General features: G+C 42.9%; 1 protein-coding gene across 1 annotated transcript; it reads right to left on the minus strand.

The window, feature by feature from the left end:
• Nucleotides 1-230: 230 nt before the first annotated feature.
• On the minus strand, nt 231-4895 carry UCHL1 (ubiquitin C-terminal hydrolase L1). The gene is made up of 9 exons (XM_085223253.1): nt 4743-4895; nt 4635-4646; nt 4306-4434; nt 3244-3394; nt 1913-1998; nt 1790-1837; nt 1338-1407; nt 928-986; nt 231-647 (listed from the first exon to the last, which is right to left on the minus strand). Exons 1-9 carry the CDS (start codon nt 4773-4775, stop codon nt 561-563), a joined length of 675 nt encoding a protein of 224 aa, XP_085079379.1. The 5' UTR covers nt 4776-4895; the 3' UTR covers nt 231-560.
• Between the last annotated feature and the right edge of the window lie 12319 nt (nt 4896-17214).

A 17214-nucleotide genomic window follows, 5' to 3' on the forward strand; every position in this document is an offset into this window, starting at 1 on the left:
AACAGAAGCATGGTGGAGGCCTGGCCTACATTATCCAGACACAAAGGCATCTCTTGCCTCAAAGGCCTTTAAAGACACTAGAGAAAACATTTGCCTCAGCTGACCTGCTCTCCTTAGGCAAATAGTAACTTCAAGCCCTGAAAAGAACTTTGAGTGGCCTTCACAAAACAAGGTTCGTAGGATGCCACAAGAAGCCATTTTAGGACAAGAGGAATGATCACTGTACTCCGTTTAGTCTTCCAGCAGAAAGTTTTATTCTTGTTAAGGACAAGGAAATATCAACCAACAGCTCCATTAATAGACGCAGATTAAACAAGCCCTGTTAAGCACCTTCTACTCAACATGTGAAAAAACAGAGTCTAAAGACATCATGTGTCCAAACTGTTCACATTAAAACTTGAGCTCATCCTTTATTGTAAGCTCAAGTGATGTTGCTTCTGTGTATAGCAAAGGGTGGAAACAATTTAAGTTACCAGAACAGCTGTGTTTAACAAGTACTGAAGCACTGGAGTTTTGACTGCATTTACTAGTGTGCTATTAGAATGCTTTCCTTCAGAGCCTCAGGCAGACTTGCAGAAAGCCACAGCAGAAAAACGGACTTCTCCTTTTTCACGTTCTGTAAATTGTCTGCAGATCTTAGCAGAATCCTTAAAAGAAGAGAGCTGTTTAGATGACTGGAACACATTTACTTAAAAAAAAAAAAAAAAAAAGACCCTAACTTACTGCAAATTCTCTGGGTCCCCATAGCTAAGTTACATGATCTAATAACACCAGTTAATACATACACTTAACAGATATCTAGCTCTGTGGTATAGTACTGCTTTGTTACCAGCTTGCACAGCAAGTAGGTACAACCACTATACACTGAAAGAGTGCCCCCCATCCTTTTAGAAGCCATACTTCCAGGGAAACAGCAAGAACTTTTACCTTCAATAGCAAGTCATCTGAGCTTGTGCCATGGTTTACAGGAAACGGTAAACGCCCATCTGTGAAAGAAAGGTCCATCACTCACTAAGCTTGAGTATGCATTAGCAGAATTCATTATAGTGATGTAAGAAACCAGTACACAGACTGTGAGCACAGAATAAATTGTCAATACATGTTTAAGTGAAAAGGGGACCCAGTATTCCCAGCTCTACAGGAGATGTCACTTTACAACAGTATATAGGCATTCAGTGCAACTCACCTCCAGCTAAAATTTTTAAGTAAAACTATAAATTGGCTTTGACAATACCATTAGAGAGCTACACCAGTATCAAATTCCTAGCCAGAGACACCAACACTGCTATACAGTGCAAAGCAAACCCTGCCTAACTCCAGAGCACTCAGGAGCTTACCCAGTTCATACAGATGTCCATCCACATTAGCAAACAGGATGAAGTGGAAGTTCACACTGTTGTCCTCAACCTTAGGACAGACCATTAGACACGTTAATTAGACTAAGAAAAGCCTACAATTATATTTAGAAAAATCCCACTTGTAGCTACAAGATAAAGGAGCTGTCTAGAAGAACACAAAATAAAGCATTAATAACCTGATTCAGCTTTAGTAGCCACTGCAAGGCCTCTATACATTACTATATATTAAAGTGCCAAAGCCTTAATATTCAGCCTCCCAGATGCAGCCTGAACCCAATTTTCAACGTGTTTGATAAAGAAATCCTGCATTCACCCATCAGTTATTTAGCCTATTTCATGAGTTGTGACAGCTATATGCCAGACAAGAAATGGCACTGCTCTACCACTTTCAATATCCTCTTCTCCCAAGATTCTACCCATTCATATCTTACCCGACACTGTCCTTCTTGTGCAACAGAGTTGTGGACTTCTTGTATAGCCTTAAGAGAAAGCACACAGAAGTTATTGCATCCCTTAAGTGACAATGCTGACAATTATTTGTGTAGTTCACACACCTTATTATTTGCAAAACGCTTAGCTCTCTCTTCAGGAGACAGATCAGCTGTTTCATCAAGAAACTTCTTCAAGGCAGATCCCTCATCTGCGCAAGATTAAAGATTTTCTTCAGCACAGTTATAGAAACAGTTATAGTTCAAACAGCCCACACCCACTCAATGCTCACTGTGTTAACTAGGAACAATTACTTTCAGCCTGGAACAATCTCCAGTATAAGCATATTACAACTACCACTTCAAGTTACCAGAAGCTATGGACGACAACCTGCACAAACAGCCAGAGTCCAAGTGCCTCAGGGTATTCCAAATACTTGTCTTGAAACAGACTTACAAATAGAATTTGACTTTTTCCATTTCTCCCTGCAGGTTTGGAAGAAGGAAAGTCATGTCTTAAAGAAATTATCCTGTAGCTGGTATCTTTCATTTATGCACACTGTTACAAGACATTTCTGTCTTTCCAAAATTGTGACTCTACAGACATACACGTCACTTGCTCATGCTAAGCTTGCTTTGGCTTTCCAGAGCTTGAATTAGTAGTACAGTACTAAGAGACAGAGTTCCTATTCTTACCTGAAATACATGCTGTAACACTCATCTCATTCAAGAGCACGCGCAGAATTCTTTCAGAAGTAAAGCAATGGGGATCTTATCTTTCTTTCCATACATCCTTTAACTTTGTGTAAGAAATACCACACAACCCAAGGTGTTCAGATTTTCAAGACAATGGCAGGAATTTATTTTATTTTGCAGTTCTCTATTCTGAACAGTAAACACTACCTAGACTCAGTGACAAACTGTTAACAAGAATTTGTAATCTTGTTTCCTAGGAAACAGGAGCTTCCAGCCACCCATTACCTAGACTAGTTTTGTATCTTTTTACATAGGAGAATCAAAACTGTCCTCTTCAGAAAATACACTTCCATGCTATTACCACCCCATATGGCTTTTCTCACAGAAAGGTGGGCATGTTTAAAACTGATTTATAGACTACATCAAGCAAGCCCACTTACACTAGACATAACTAGCATTAAGAACTTTCTGTTCAGTTGACATCAATATCAATGTCAATGCTCATTTCTAAACATAATGTTTCCTACTTGCAAATACATTGGTCAGTCCTGCTCTGTGCCCTTCCCCATCCTGCAATGCTTATCTACCAGGATAGGAGTCAAAATAACTTCACTTCTGCAATTTGTGCTTCTCTCCAGGAGAGGAAGGACGCACTTAGAAACTAAAGTTATATAGTGTATCTTCTATAGTCCACAACCACTCAACTTTCCACTGCTGTAAAAAAGCTGGGAATTCAAGTATTTTAGAATATTAATACTCACCAAGTTTAACTTTGTCTTTGTTATTAGCAACCGCGTGTATCAGACCAATTGTCCCACAGGAGTTACTGACAGTCTGCTTCAGGAAATACACCTTGGAACTGATTTCTTGGTCCTTTATTTTCTCAGTCTGTTGTTTCCTAAAGTTCTCATGCTGTGAACATGTAATTGTTTTCAGTGTTTCACTATAGCATTATCTTTTTGTTGTGCAAAATCACCACAGAGACAGGCATACAGGAGAGCCATTACCAGGACTAGACAGAAGAACTTACCCAGAAAGTCATCTTTGTGGCACAGGTCCAACAAAGCATTATCTGTCTATCCTGGATGCAGGCCAAGCCTTAATGGACTACCTACATGACTTAATCACATCCTAAAGCATTGTTCTTGGTTTCTTCATCTGTGTTGTACACTGGAAATAGCTTGAAGGGGAAGTCATAATGGATAGGCTCTTTATCTCTTCTCTCAATTGTTTTACCTATTTGATGGGACTACTCAGCATATCTATACAATACCTTGCTTTTGTACCTTTACACCACTTTCCTTCATTAATCCATACCCATTAGAACAGCATGTAGATCAACATAAAAGGTTATAACCCTTCTTTCTGAAGATTTGTTAAGCACAGTTCATTTTGAAGTGCACCTCCTTGTAGTTCCTCAGCATGTTGCACTATAGGCATTACCACGCAGCTGTAGCTCAGGCCTCCCTGGACCCAGTGAGTGATTCAGCAGGACGCAGAATCACCACCCCTCACACTCAAGGCCACTAACAGCACTTTCTTTAGTCTGGTACACAGAGAAAAGCACAGAAGGCATGTTAGAATAAGCACCCTTATGTTTTTTTTTTTTTTTCCTTATTTTTCTCTCGTTGGAGCTGACTGGAGGCCAGGCACACCACATCACCCCACTGCAGCCCAGCAGAGCCACACCCACCACCACCAGCTGATGCCGGCAGATCGCTGCGGGCACCGGCTCACAGCAGGTACAGCCCGTCTGCCGACAACGGGTTTTGTTCCAGGAGCAGCAGGGCCGCACACAGCCCCCCCCAAAGCTGGGCACCTACCTGCTCGGTGAGGGGAAAGAGCAGCAGCAGGGCACAGGCCGGGCTGGGCACAGCGCCCAGCGCCTCCTCCTCGAAGCCCAGCACGTCCACGAAGCGCCAGCCGGGGCTCACCCCGAGGCGGGACAGCACCTGCGGAGCACAGCGAGCGAGTGGCGGAGCCGCTCCCCGCACCCCCCCGGCCGCAGCTCCGTGACACAGCACAACGCGGCGCCGCCATCGCCGCCCAATCGGGGGTGCGGCCCCGCGTAGCCCCGCAGGTGCAGCCACCGCCGTCCGGGAACGCCGAGGGCGGAGTGCGAGGGAACGGCCGGGCCGCGGCGGGGACTCACTTTGTTCAGCATCTGGAAGACAATGAGGGGGAGAAAGGTGAGTCAGCGCGATCAGCGCGATCAGCGCGGCCAGCCCACCCCCGCCCCCCGCGCCCGGCCCCCGCGCACCTCGGGGTTGATCTCCATGGGCTGCCACGCCATGGCTCAGGATGGAGGCTGCCTGTGCGCCGCTCCGGCGATGTTCCCAGCACCGCACAGCACCACCTGCTCACCGCTCCGAGCTGTCGTCGACGCTGCGGCGCGGAGCCGCCCACCGGCCGATATATAGAGGCGGGCCGGCCCACTCCGCGCCGCCGCGGGGGGAGAGGGCGGAGCAGCTCGGGGAGGACCCCGGCCCGGCGGTGCGGGGAAAGTGCTAGAAGCGGCCGGCTTCCCCCCGCTGTCCCGGGGCGTCGGGCCAGGTCCCAAGGACCGCAAACGGGTCCCACGCCGTTACTGGGTACCGGCGTCCCCTGACCCGCCTGCGAGTGGCGGTGGTGAGCGGCTCCTAGCGCTGCCCTGGATGAGAGGCCGGCTCCCCAGAGCAGGGCCAGGCCTTGCCCTGTGGCTGCCCCAAAAGCGCTGCCTTGCTCGTGAAACGGGGCTGCGGTTGTCAGGAAGGTGTTTGTCTGCATTGGGACGCCTGGAAATTCAGGCCCCGCTGCATGTGTCATGTGCAGTGTGCATGGCAGAATTGATATTCAACGCAGGTGTTAGATAGTGGCTAAAATCACAATAAGATGATAAGACCGCTGTCATCTGCGTGCTGACTGCAGCCATGTAGTCTGAATCCGTTCCTCAAGAGCAGTCCGCTGTGGTTAATGATAATATACAGGGCTTCTTATCTCTTTGTTCATGACGTGAGGGTTTCTGCATTTCATGTCTTTCATCTAGGATGTCTATGAGCAAGGAAACAAAGCCATCCTTTGCAAGATATCAGGAATCTCATTTGAGGAACCCAAATAACTGCCCAGTTTGCTGGTAAATAGCTAGAGAGAGCCTTGTCAGTGAACTAGGGATGCCTCACCGTTATCATGATAGAATTGCTTGAGTTGGAAGAGACTTCTAAAGGCCATCTAGTCCAACTCCCCTGCAGTGAACAGGAACACCTACAGCCTGATGATGTTGCTCAGAGATCCATCCTGCCTGACCTTGTGTGTCTCCATGGACGGGGCATCCACCACCCCTCTGGGCAACCTGTGCCACTACCTCACCACCCTTATTGTAAAAATCTTTTTGCTTATATCCAATCTAAATCTCCTCTCTTTTTTCTTATATACCCCCTTTTAGATACTGAAAGGTCTCTATGAGGTCTCCCTGGAGCCTTCTCTTCTCCAGGCTGAGCAGCTCCCGCTCTCTCAAGCTGAATCTTTGAAACAGTGTGAATACTGAATAAAATAATCAGCTGAGTATCTTCAACCTGCCTATTTTTTAGTAATTGCTTCCTTTGTTTTCCATCCTGTTTCAGAAAGATTTGAAATCCAGTGCAGCAAAATTTCTAAGCACATACCTAATTTCCAGCAAATCTGTATAAACTTTACATCTACTTTAAGCTAGTGGAGTATCATTCCAGCCTTCCTTGTGTTGCACTCATGTATTTGAACGGAGACTGTTCATCAACCTCACTCTGTTCACAGTGAACTCCTAGGGAAAGAATTTTACAGTTTAATCTTTGACATGTGACTGCAGCGGGCCCAAGATGCTGTGTCACATTGGGTGCACTTGTAGCAAGACCTGAGTAAGAACAGGCAGGATAGCAAGGTCTTGGTATTTTTTATGCAAAACCGGGATGTTGCCAGACATGAGAAAGCCCCAGGCAATCTTGCTAAGTCTGATCTCCCTGCTTAGAGCAGAAGGTCAGTCTAAAGGCATCTTGAGAGCTCTTCAAACTGATGCATCTCATAACGTTTTGATTCCTTCCATCACAGTAAAGGCAAGGACAAAATACACTGTGCAAAACTAAGGAATATGGACGAGGGGGTCACAGTAAGGGGCAGCAGCCTGTATTGCTGCTTTTTCCACTTTTGGGTTTGGCTGAAATTGTTGATATCCATGTGCAAGCTCAAGGTGGTCCAGCATATTTTTTGTGTACATTATATCTCTGACTGCCATGCTTTTTGTGATCAACTGTGCATGTGCTGGAAGATGCAAGTATAGCAAAGCAACTTGAATTAACATGTATGATGCTAATGATTGCTAATACATGTGTAGGAGGGACTGCATGCAGCTTCTCCAAAGCACAGGTCTTGCAGCCTGGAAAAAGGAAGGCTGAAAATGACAAGGAAAATCTTATTTCTGGCTTACTTAATGGCAAATGGTTGTTAGAACTTCAGCTTGTCTCCAGTAATTACTATTACTCAGGTGCTGGATGCTTGGATGCTGGGGTTACAGGCATCCCCGGGATGGCCCCTGTATCTGGGCTGTTGGGAAGACTGCAGACAACAGGGCAGGCATTGTTGCAGTCTCTGAGTGCCGCAAGCAGTACACAGGGGCTGTAACAGGAGTGACCATGTCTAAAGGATAATCTGCAAAATCTATCAACGCACTATTTTAAAGTAAGCAGTAAATATAACTGGTAAATTCTGCTGCAGTTGCATAAAGATGTCTGCCTCTGGGAAGTGACATAAAAATGAGTGCTGTATCATGTCCATTACCTAACGCTATCCAGTACCTACTTCCTTGCAAACAGGAAGTTTCCATACCATCTTTCTTCAGTGCAAGTAGATGTAAATGGCAAGTTTAACCCAGTACATTCCAATATTTCATTAGAATCAACTCACCAGAAGAATCAAATGGAAATATTTATAAACCAAACAGAGATATTAGCTTTGGGTGGTGACAAACTGTCATCTATAAACAGCAGTTTCTCTTCTTCGATTATAAAGGAAGCCTGAGGGACCCAGCTCAAGGGTAGATGTCTACACTATGGGCAGTGGCTTTTAAATATATGAACCTAACCTTAACTGCCTGGAGAGGAGAGAATCCTTACAGTTCACTACAGTTAATTTTCTGATAATGTCTGGTTGAGTATGCATTATGACAGCAACGACAGATGTGGTTTCTGTTTTGGACTTTACAAATAGCAAACAGGACTGCTGTAAGCCTGCTGAAGCAAGTTGTGGTTCACAAGGACTGCACATGTATAACTTGCTTGAAAGCATGATGAGCTGCTAGACTGGCAGTCATGTGGTTGTGAAACAAGACAAGTTCCTATCACTTAGCAACTATTATGCAGTACGGAAAGCTAATAAAGCAGTCTTTATTTTACCACTATTTTCTTCTATGTTAAGATATCTACTCGTGTCAATGTTTGCATCATTGTGAAGGATGGATGTAGAGGAGTTGACCACAACTGCACTTGCATACTGGTTCCACTAAATGGGCATGTTACATTTTCTGTATCACTGCTCCAGCTATACCACATGACATATATAGCTTTTCAAAAATAGAAAACTGGGATTTACTGAAGGAAGCCTTTCTCCCAGAACAGATGCTGGAGAAAATCCTATGTCTGATGCATTAACCCCAGTAGGCAGCTGAGCCCCACACAGCTTGCTCACTACTCACATTGGGATGAGAAAAGGGGAGAGAATCAAAAGGGTGAAAATGAGAAAGACTGTGAGTTGGGATAAAGACAGCTTAATAAATAAAAGGGTGTGAGAGGATAGAGAATAACATTAAAAAAAAGAGACAGAAAATCAAGTGATACTAAAAGCTGTCAGCACCACCTGACTGACAGCCAGCCAGTTCCTGAACAATGGTCTCCTGGAAGAATTCCCTGCACAAAGTTCTTATTGCTGAGTGAAGTGTTACATGGTGTGGGATATCCTTTTTTCAGCTGGAATCATCTGTCCTGGCTGTGTCCCAACACAGCCTCCTGCCCAGAGTACTTGCTGTGGGGGAGAGTGGGAAGCAGAGAAGGCCTTGACGCTCTGCAAGCACTACTCAGCAATAGCTAAAGCATTCTTGTGTTATCAGCACTGTTTTGATCACAGATCCATAACACAGCTGAAGCTGGAAAAAATTAACTCCATCCCAGCCAGACACAGTACTCTATGTTTTAAGGTACCAAACATAAAACATGACAAACATATCTGAAGCCACAATAAAGACAGTGAGCATTTGGTATCTGCATAAGTTCGTAATGCCTCCCTTTTCTTCTAGTAGATTGTTTGAAGCACAGCAGTAATTCATGTGTATTAGTGCCACAGCCATTAGAAGATCAGATGGACCAAGAGGACAAGCATAAATGACTGTTATTATAAAGGGGCTGGGTCCCTGGATATCTTTGTGCAGGACCAGGGATGTGTATATGTATTTCTGAATTGCAGCCAGGTTCTTTTAAATACCTCTGTGAGGAGTTTCAGTGACTGCAGCACAACACTGTGGGGTGATGCATGTCCAATTTGGCACCAGGCAATCAGTAGCTTCTCTCCGTGTCGGTGGGACAGGAGCTATGGTCTAAAAGGTCTCCAGGTGTCAAATGGCAAGCAGGAGTAAGACTGGGAAGAGAAAGAAATTCAAAGAACGTCAGAGCTGAGCTAGGAATAGGGAAAAAAAAAAATCTTTTTTTACTTAATCTTTGATGCTGAGCTTAGAACAGTTACTTTCTCCTATCCCCTTCTCCACAAGGAGGTGATATTTTGGCTAGGAGATGGAATGACTGGGAGCTGCTGATACGGAGAGCTACTCTGGGTCTAACAAATGATGAGGGAGAGGAGTAACACTAAAGCTATGCAGATAAAAGAGTCAGGATGATGGGGTGCTCTGCCAAGGGCTACCTTTCTGCTTATTGAGTACCAGCAATGACTCTGCAATTGCTATGAACTACAGCCAAGTTCTCCAGCATGTGAAAAACAAACAAACAAACAAGAATCTCTACACAGTGCAATGGCTTATCTGGAAATCTGTAGGTGGAAATATTCCCTGGAGTGCTAAAATGTAACTTTAAAGGACTGCCTTGAGCATCTCAGTTCTGAGGAATGTGGCTGTGGTTTTCCTGAATTCACATTTGTCTGGCAGGATGCTTATGATTTTTTACCTCGTAGCAATGCAAAATTGTGTCCACCATATGGTGATGGTGTCTTTCAGAGACACAGCAATAGCATACTTTGTTTCATGGTAGAAGGAGGACAAACAAGGAGTGGCCCTTTTTTCTTTCCACGAAGAAAGGCAGGAGGGACAATACCTGTTGATAAGGGTATCTTAGTTTCCCACCAAATGATATACTATCTGTTTTTATTTGTTAGCTTGTGAAAGCTAGCTAGGCTTCCAACAGATGAGGAAGACACCTGGATAATCAGCACGTCTCTCAATTTCTTTACATACTTTCTTTGAGTGTTGTTAGCCAAACACTCTTTCTTCAGTAGACAAGAACAGTCCATCTTTCCAGTCTGTAGAGGAGAAAAATCCTTCTCTTTGTTAACTTATATATTTGTGGGAGTAGGACTCTTTACCTAGAGATGTAAAATATGCATCTTAAATAAGAGGACCACATTTTATGTAGTGTTTTAGAGTAATACATATAATAGATAATAATGAATTCTTGTTTTGATGTAATGGCTGGATGATAGCTGTGATAAACACATACATAGCTACTTACATTTTCATCCAGTCAATGCTTGCCTCAGATTAACAGGCACAAGAGAAAACAAGATGAGCCATGTGAATTAAGCTGCTGCTTGAAGGAGACATGAATAGCAGCCCTCAACCTGTGCAGTGCACGTTCTTGGACAACACTGAGCCTCTTGCCAAGGGCTATGTTGTGCCAGGCCATCTTACGCTGCTTCTCGCTTGTGATCTTCAATTGTTTCAGTCACAACTCAATTAGCAAGCTCTATCTTTAGGCTTGCTTTGAATACTCTTCACCGATACAGAGCATCCAGAAGGCATCCACAGCCTCTCCTTTGGATTGCTGGAGGAGGTTACCTTAGAGAGACTGAGCTGCTCTTGAAACAAAATAAAAATAATAGAATCACAGAATATCTCAAGTTTGAAGAGGCTCACAGGGATCAAGTCTGATTCCCAGCTCTGCATAGAACCACCCAAAATTCAAACCCTATGTCTGAGAGCACTGTCCATGCCCTTTGACACAGCAGCCTAGGGCTGTGACTACTGCCCTGGGGAGCCTGTTCCATGTCCACTGCCCTCTGGTGAAGAACTTTTCTTAACACCAACCTGACCCTCCCCTGATGCAGCTCCATGCTGTTATCTCAGGTTCTGAGCTAAGCGCTGCCCCTCCACTCCCCTCATGAGGAGCTGTAGACCTCAAGAAGGCCTCCCCTCAGCCTCCTCTGTTCTGGGCTGAGAAAACCAAGGGACCTCAGGTGCTCCTCATATGTCTTCCCCTCTAGAGCCATCTTCTCCATCTTTGTAGCCTTCCTTTAATAAATTTAAGTCCTTCTTATAGTGGTACTCCACAATCAGCTCCTGAGTTGCTCCAAATCAGTTCCTGCTCTGCTCTTATGTCCAATGAGATGTAAGAAAATGAGAGAGCTGAGGAATATTTTCAATCAGTTAGAAGAATGTTGAGACAGTGACACATTTAGTACATTAAAGTGTAGAGATGCACTTTCTCAGGTATAATTGTATGTGGTTCTGAGGGAATGGCATGGGTCACCTGCCAAATTCCTCTTTACATCAGCGGTCTCCATTCTCAAGAATTAAACCTTTACAGGGAAAGAAAAGAATGTATGCCTTAGGGAGCTACTGAGGAGGAACCTAATTTCTGGAGCATGTTTGTTGTCATCTGTGGTTTCTTTACAGTCTAGCTTGGCTGCTGTGTTTCTCAGGGGCATGTGAAGAGCAAATGAAGAAATTGGTGTGCTTGCTGTTTGATGAAGTTAGAGGTAGGGCTCTGCCAGAAGGAAATAACAGAAGCAAGTGTGTCTGCTGCAATGAAGGAGCTAGCTGCTTGCTTGACAACAGAGGAACCTATAGGCAAGACCTCTCTTGTGAAAGAGTTTTATTTTGAAATATTATCACACTTCCAGTTAAACAGCACAAGCCATCTTGTACTGTGTCCAGGAGATCAGATTTTTTGTGAGTGGAAAGGTATGGAGGGAAGAGGGGCTAGTGATGGGATTAACCAAGATAAAAAAGGCTGTCCTTCATTCTATCTTTTCATACAAACATATATTTATACAAATATTTACATTTAGCAGAATGCTAAAGAAGCTGACAATGGAATTCAGTGAACAACAAAGCTGTTCAGCTTAACTTGTTCACAGAATGCTGTAAGATGCCTGCTTTGTTCCAGACATCTTGCATGGTCCTGTTCTCTTGCTGTATCTTAGGAATAGTCTTCTGGTGAAAATTTCCTCTCCAATTTTTATGTATATATTTACCCAAACCAAATGAATCCAAATAAATTCTGAAACAAGGTGTGCTCAGCTCAACACGTTCTCCTGAAAAATCTGTCTTGATAACAGGTCAGGCAGTACAAGTTACCCTAAAATTTTATGCAACAACTAGGACATGCATACCACAATAAGGATTTTCTCCCTAACTTATATGTGCATACTCTTGATAAGTGAAGGGATTTTGTTCTTAATTAGAGAAGCACCCTGAAATGAAGCTTCAGCCATAGACCATATATGAGAAGTTCAAAAGTATTTCTTCTGTTAGAACCTGAACAAGGATGTTGGCACACAGCTGCTGCCAGTGCAGTAGGTGAAGATCAGTGCCAGATTTCCCTGGATTGCCTCAGAACCTGTCTGTGCATCTGGTCATTTCCTTAAGTGGACAGCCTATGCAGAACTGGATGAAAAAGTCATTTTCTGCATATAAGCAGTCCTCTTCATCAATCCTAAGGCCTTTGCATTTCTTAGAGTTTCTAGCCACATAAATATATATTCAGTGTGCAGCTCTTGGGGGCTGGTGCCTTGGGAATGACTCAGTAGCACAGCTCTGGCATTTTCTCAGTGTGACTGCAGCAGATGCAGAGCCTCACAGACCTAGGTCTGTGCTGCTGTTGCTTCTCCACTCTATAGTAGTATGTAGAAGCATTAAACAGAACCAACTCCTGTGTTAATTTCAAATTAAGAGTAGCTATTCACTTGCACTTATTACGAGAAAGCTTTGATTTCAAAACATGTAAGAACAAGTGACTTAGTCCCACATTAATAACCACTTTCCATAAGTACATCTGGCAGAACACAGCCCTTCAATTCAGCTTTAATTCTGTCACAAATTGTTTTACATGTGGTGACCACCCAGTGCATGGTAATGAAAAGCAGTTGTGCTGTACTTGGTGCTTTTACTGGCTGAGAGAGACAGCAGCTCTGGAGCCCAACTGCTCTGGCTCTCCAGTGCATGCCACTGGAGGAAGGTTATTAGCCCTGGCTCATCTCCAAGCAATTACATTAAATACAGAATCACAGAATCACAGAATACACAGTGAAACAGGTCCAATTGCCCCTTCTGAGCTCGCTCTTGCCCTACGCTGCTTGCAGAGAAGCACTATGCAGTGCCATCTATGCATCTCTAAGGCTGGTTGCAAAGACCCCCAGATCATCAGCGGAGGGGAGTAAATGGAGGTTTTCTTCCTCTCTGCTCTAGGAATTTTTCCATATTCTTCAAGGAGGAGAGCAGAGAAATATTTAGACAGTTTTCATCACTAATGGAGAAATATCAGTTTAACAAACACTGTTTTGAAATGTTGAACCAGACCACATATAGTTATGAAGAACATCATCACTGGACCTTCAAGCCTCACCTGTTTTAGTGGAGGTGTTTAGTTTGTGAATGTGCATGCCAAAATAAATTTATTTGTCAATGGAGAAAAATATTTAGATGGTGAGAAGAACTACGTATGGATCAAAACCACAGTGGGACTGCATCATATTCTGGAGCTGTAAATATAAATGCAAAAGATGCCACTCCTTCCAGTGTATGTTTATACACAAAGGGCAAAATTCCCATTGAGTGCATTTATAGCGTGGGCTTTTCTGGCTATATTCAGACCATTAAACACTGCACTTTTGTCTTTCTTGTTTCAGAGAAAAAGCTCTGCTGTTAGTAAGCTTAGCATTCCAACTTTCTAAACCATTTTTTTAATATTTGTTAGTGAATAAGAATGTGTATACATGTGCATATATAAATGATGGAGACAGTCATTCTGGCCCAAGAAGTGGGTTTCCTGATGGTCTCAGTGGGAGCTGTACTGCTGCACACCTCAAATGCACACTGGGAGCCAGAGCCAGCAGTGCAGTAGTTCCAGGGAAACTCCAAGGTGCCAAAGCAATGGGACTGAAACCCAGCAGCTGCTGGTGATGCAGAAGCGTTTGCCTAAAACTTAAAAGCCATGGTTTATTTTGTGTTCTTCAAACAACCACATTCTCAAAATATGGAAAAACTCTAGCCTCAAAAGCAAGTGATATTCCCAAATCTCTATTTCATATTCCTACTTTTCAGATGTAGAAAAATATCAGAGATGATGTTTTGGTGGCCATCAAAAAGCAGAAGTTTATCTCCCACGTTCACTGTAAGTGTCTGAGGCAAAAAAAATCTAGCTCCATTTTAGCTTTGCAAGTATGAGCTACTATCTTTATCTGACTACCTTTAGTTTCTCTCTTAGGACTTCTGAGTATTTTTCAAGTGCCAAAGCCACATAAAACAGCAAAGCTTGCTTAAATGTCAGCTTTGAAAGAACCTACTGTCTTCTATCTCAGTGCCTAAGCAGCTGCTGTCGGATATAGAAACTCTGCATCTTTTCTTACAATTTTTCCTTGCTTGGCTGCTCTAGTTAGAAAGAAGTCCAAAATGTATAGTTTACCTGCAACAATCACTTGTTGTGTCGAAAGACTTGTAATTCTCCTTTTCACATATTTGGGAAAGAAGTCATCCTTCTCACCTTTCTCCAGAACTTACTGGAATGATTTTAAAAAATTATTAGTTCCCAGCTTTATTTCAATATTGGAGTAATCTTACTTGAACTTCTGATGTCTGGCTGTCATTGCTTTTCTGTAAGTGACATGGAGAAGAACCCTACACGGAGAGAACTTTCTTCATGGCAGAACTAGTTCTTCACTATATTTTTGCCCAAGGAGCACTTATCATAAAGAATCACAGCATGACTGAGGTTGGCAGGGACATCTGGAGGTCATTTGGTCCAACCCTGTAGCTCAAGCGGTGACACCCAGAGCAGGGTGTGCAGGCCCATGTCCATGCAGCTTTGGGATCATCAAGGAGGAGGCTCCACAGCTTCTCTGGGCAACCTGTGCCAGCACTATACAAATGGCTCAAGAACTCCAAATAACAAGAAAAATACATGATTTCACACGTGTGCCTGGAGTACTGAAACCTCTCTAAAAAAATAGTGCATGTTCAAGCCTGCAATGAAAAAAATGTAATTCCAGTCCAGTACTTGAATCTTCTAGGTGCATGTGTGTAGTGTTGCTCATTGTGGAAAATCATTTGATTTCATATTTTAAGGGGGAGAGTTGATGTAACTATCAGCCATGTAAAAATGTTAAGAGAATCAGTTCCAAATAAAATCACTGTCCTACTGTAGCAGAATTTTCCTCAACAATTTCCACGTTGGGCTTGGATTTAGGAGTAATATATTCAGCAAAAGGTTATTTGATGTTGTAGGTTATTCTGAAACACCAAACTGCAGTTGCACCGCTAGATGGTAGTCTTGCTTATTCCGTGTTCACCTTTTTTTCTGATCTGCACGGAGAAAAGGCAGGATCACCGCATACTTTTGACTATCCCCCTACAAGGAATAACCCTTAAGTAAAAAAGCTGGTATATAAAAGAAGGGAAGAAACCATTAGCTTCTCCTGAGAGAACACATAGAGGCACAGTCAATCTCAGCGTAAGTCTGTAAATCTGTGCTGTGCAGAGGAAGGGCGGTTGCAGACAGCTATTTGCCAGGAGAAACTCATATGGCCAGTCAGTCCTTACTGCAAAGTTGGATGGACTTAGACCAAAATAAATTTGCAGTCGTGGATCAAGCATAGAAACTGCAGGATGATGATAAAAATATTTTGTTATGAACCAATAATATAGAAAGGTCTCTTTACTTTCTGTTATGTTTACAAATGTTGTTTTACTAAATGGAGATAATAACTGCTCTGTATCAATTCCTTGATTAATTCTCACAACTACAGGCACTCTCCTTCAGTCTCCCTTTCCTTGACTCCTTCTTTGAGACCTGACCTTGAATGCCTCCAGGGACGGGGCATCTACAATCTCCATGGGCAACCTGTTCCAGAGATGAAGAGGTGTAGAGGTAATAACTGCTCTACATCAATTCCTTAATTAATTCCCACTACTACTTGGAAAGTTAACACATCAGATGGCTCTAAAAGAAGGCATCTATATTTGATGAGACTGGCTGAGCCTATGCAGGCAATATATCCACCTGGAAATGTTGCTGAGAGTGAGTGTATTGAGCAGCTGTCCATTTAGGATGTACACAAAATTTGTTATTTAGTTTCCTCAACACTTCACTTTTATGACTATGCTTACTACATTGCAAACCAAAGTACATTACATGGACCATGTAACTAAATGTTAATCATAATCTTAACTGCGTAACAAAAACCACAATGCAGTGCTTTTACACTTCTCATCCAAGGAATGTGAATATACGAGTATCTTGCCTGGCTACTGCTCCAGGAGAACATATTAATAGGGTATTCAATAATAATCTTGGGCAACTCAATAGTTATCTTGCATCTCTTGAACAGAGAAAGTGCAAACTCCAGGGAGAGTTCGGCCCCAATATGCCTTCAAAGTCTCTTTGCATAAAAGCTTTCCCTCCTGCTGGATGATGTGCTCTGATGAAGAGGAAAGCACCCTGATTTGCGGACACTGTCTCTGAAATCTTTGGGTGTCTCAGAACCTTGTCAGTCCTTCCTGAATTGAGCACAGTGATACATTTCTATTGCAGATTTGGAAGGTTTTCTTTGAATATCTGCCATAGTTAAGGATCTGAAGTAATGAATTAAAACATGAGTCTTAGCATATAGAAGTATTGTTCTTTTTATGCAAGCCTAGACTAAATCATGTCCACATTTGATATAAATGTCAGTACCGCCATGAACAAGAAGAATACATTTAGGAGTAATTATTAAATTCCAAGTAATTATTGGAGTATAATTTCCAAGTGCTTTGCTCTGAACTATCGCACCTTTATCTAATTGCTGCTTTTCCTTTTTCACCACTGCAGTGCTTATAATTGCATACTTTTTCCTGTTCTTTAGGCTGACAGATGTCAGCGTGGTCTTCTAAAAACATGAATATTTCAAATTAAAGATACTATATTCCTATTCATCTTAATGGTCCATTAAATTGTACTTAGATCCTCAAAGCTCTGCTGTTACAAGGAGCATAGTTATAAACTCATGAAAGAAAATACCAAAGGGTGTGGGATGCATGGGAAGAATCATCATCCCTTCTAGACAAATAAATTCACCATTAGGAACACTGCCGTAAGTTTTGAAGCAGACTTGGGCACTCTAATAGGATCGCTGAATGTGTTTTCATTTAAGAGAAAATCAGACTGGCCATTTCATTATTGTAATGGTTTTCTTTGACTTCTTAGTGCACGTTTGGTTACTCTGATAACAGCACTGTATTGTAATACAGACTG

This window comes from Meleagris gallopavo, chromosome 4, assembly GCF_905368555.1.
Source record: "Meleagris gallopavo chromosome 4, MGAL_WU_HG_1.1, whole genome shotgun sequence".
In the NCBI taxonomy this organism is placed as follows: domain Eukaryota; kingdom Metazoa; phylum Chordata; class Aves; order Galliformes; family Phasianidae; genus Meleagris; species Meleagris gallopavo.

Excerpts from the sequence above, each read along its gene's own strand:
- UCHL1 (XM_085223253.1), bottom strand. The coding sequence starts at position 4,775 with ATGGCGTGGCAGCCCATGGAGATCAACCCCGAG. Across the intron at positions 1,999-3,243 it reads CAAAGACAAAGTTAAACTTG|ATGAGGGATCTGCCTTGAAG; the intron begins GTGAGTATTAAT and ends AATCTTGCGCAG. Across the intron at positions 1,408-1,789 it reads CACAAGAAGGACAGTGTCGG|GTTGAGGACAACAGTGTGAA; the intron begins GTAAGATATGAA and ends GTCTGTCCTAAG.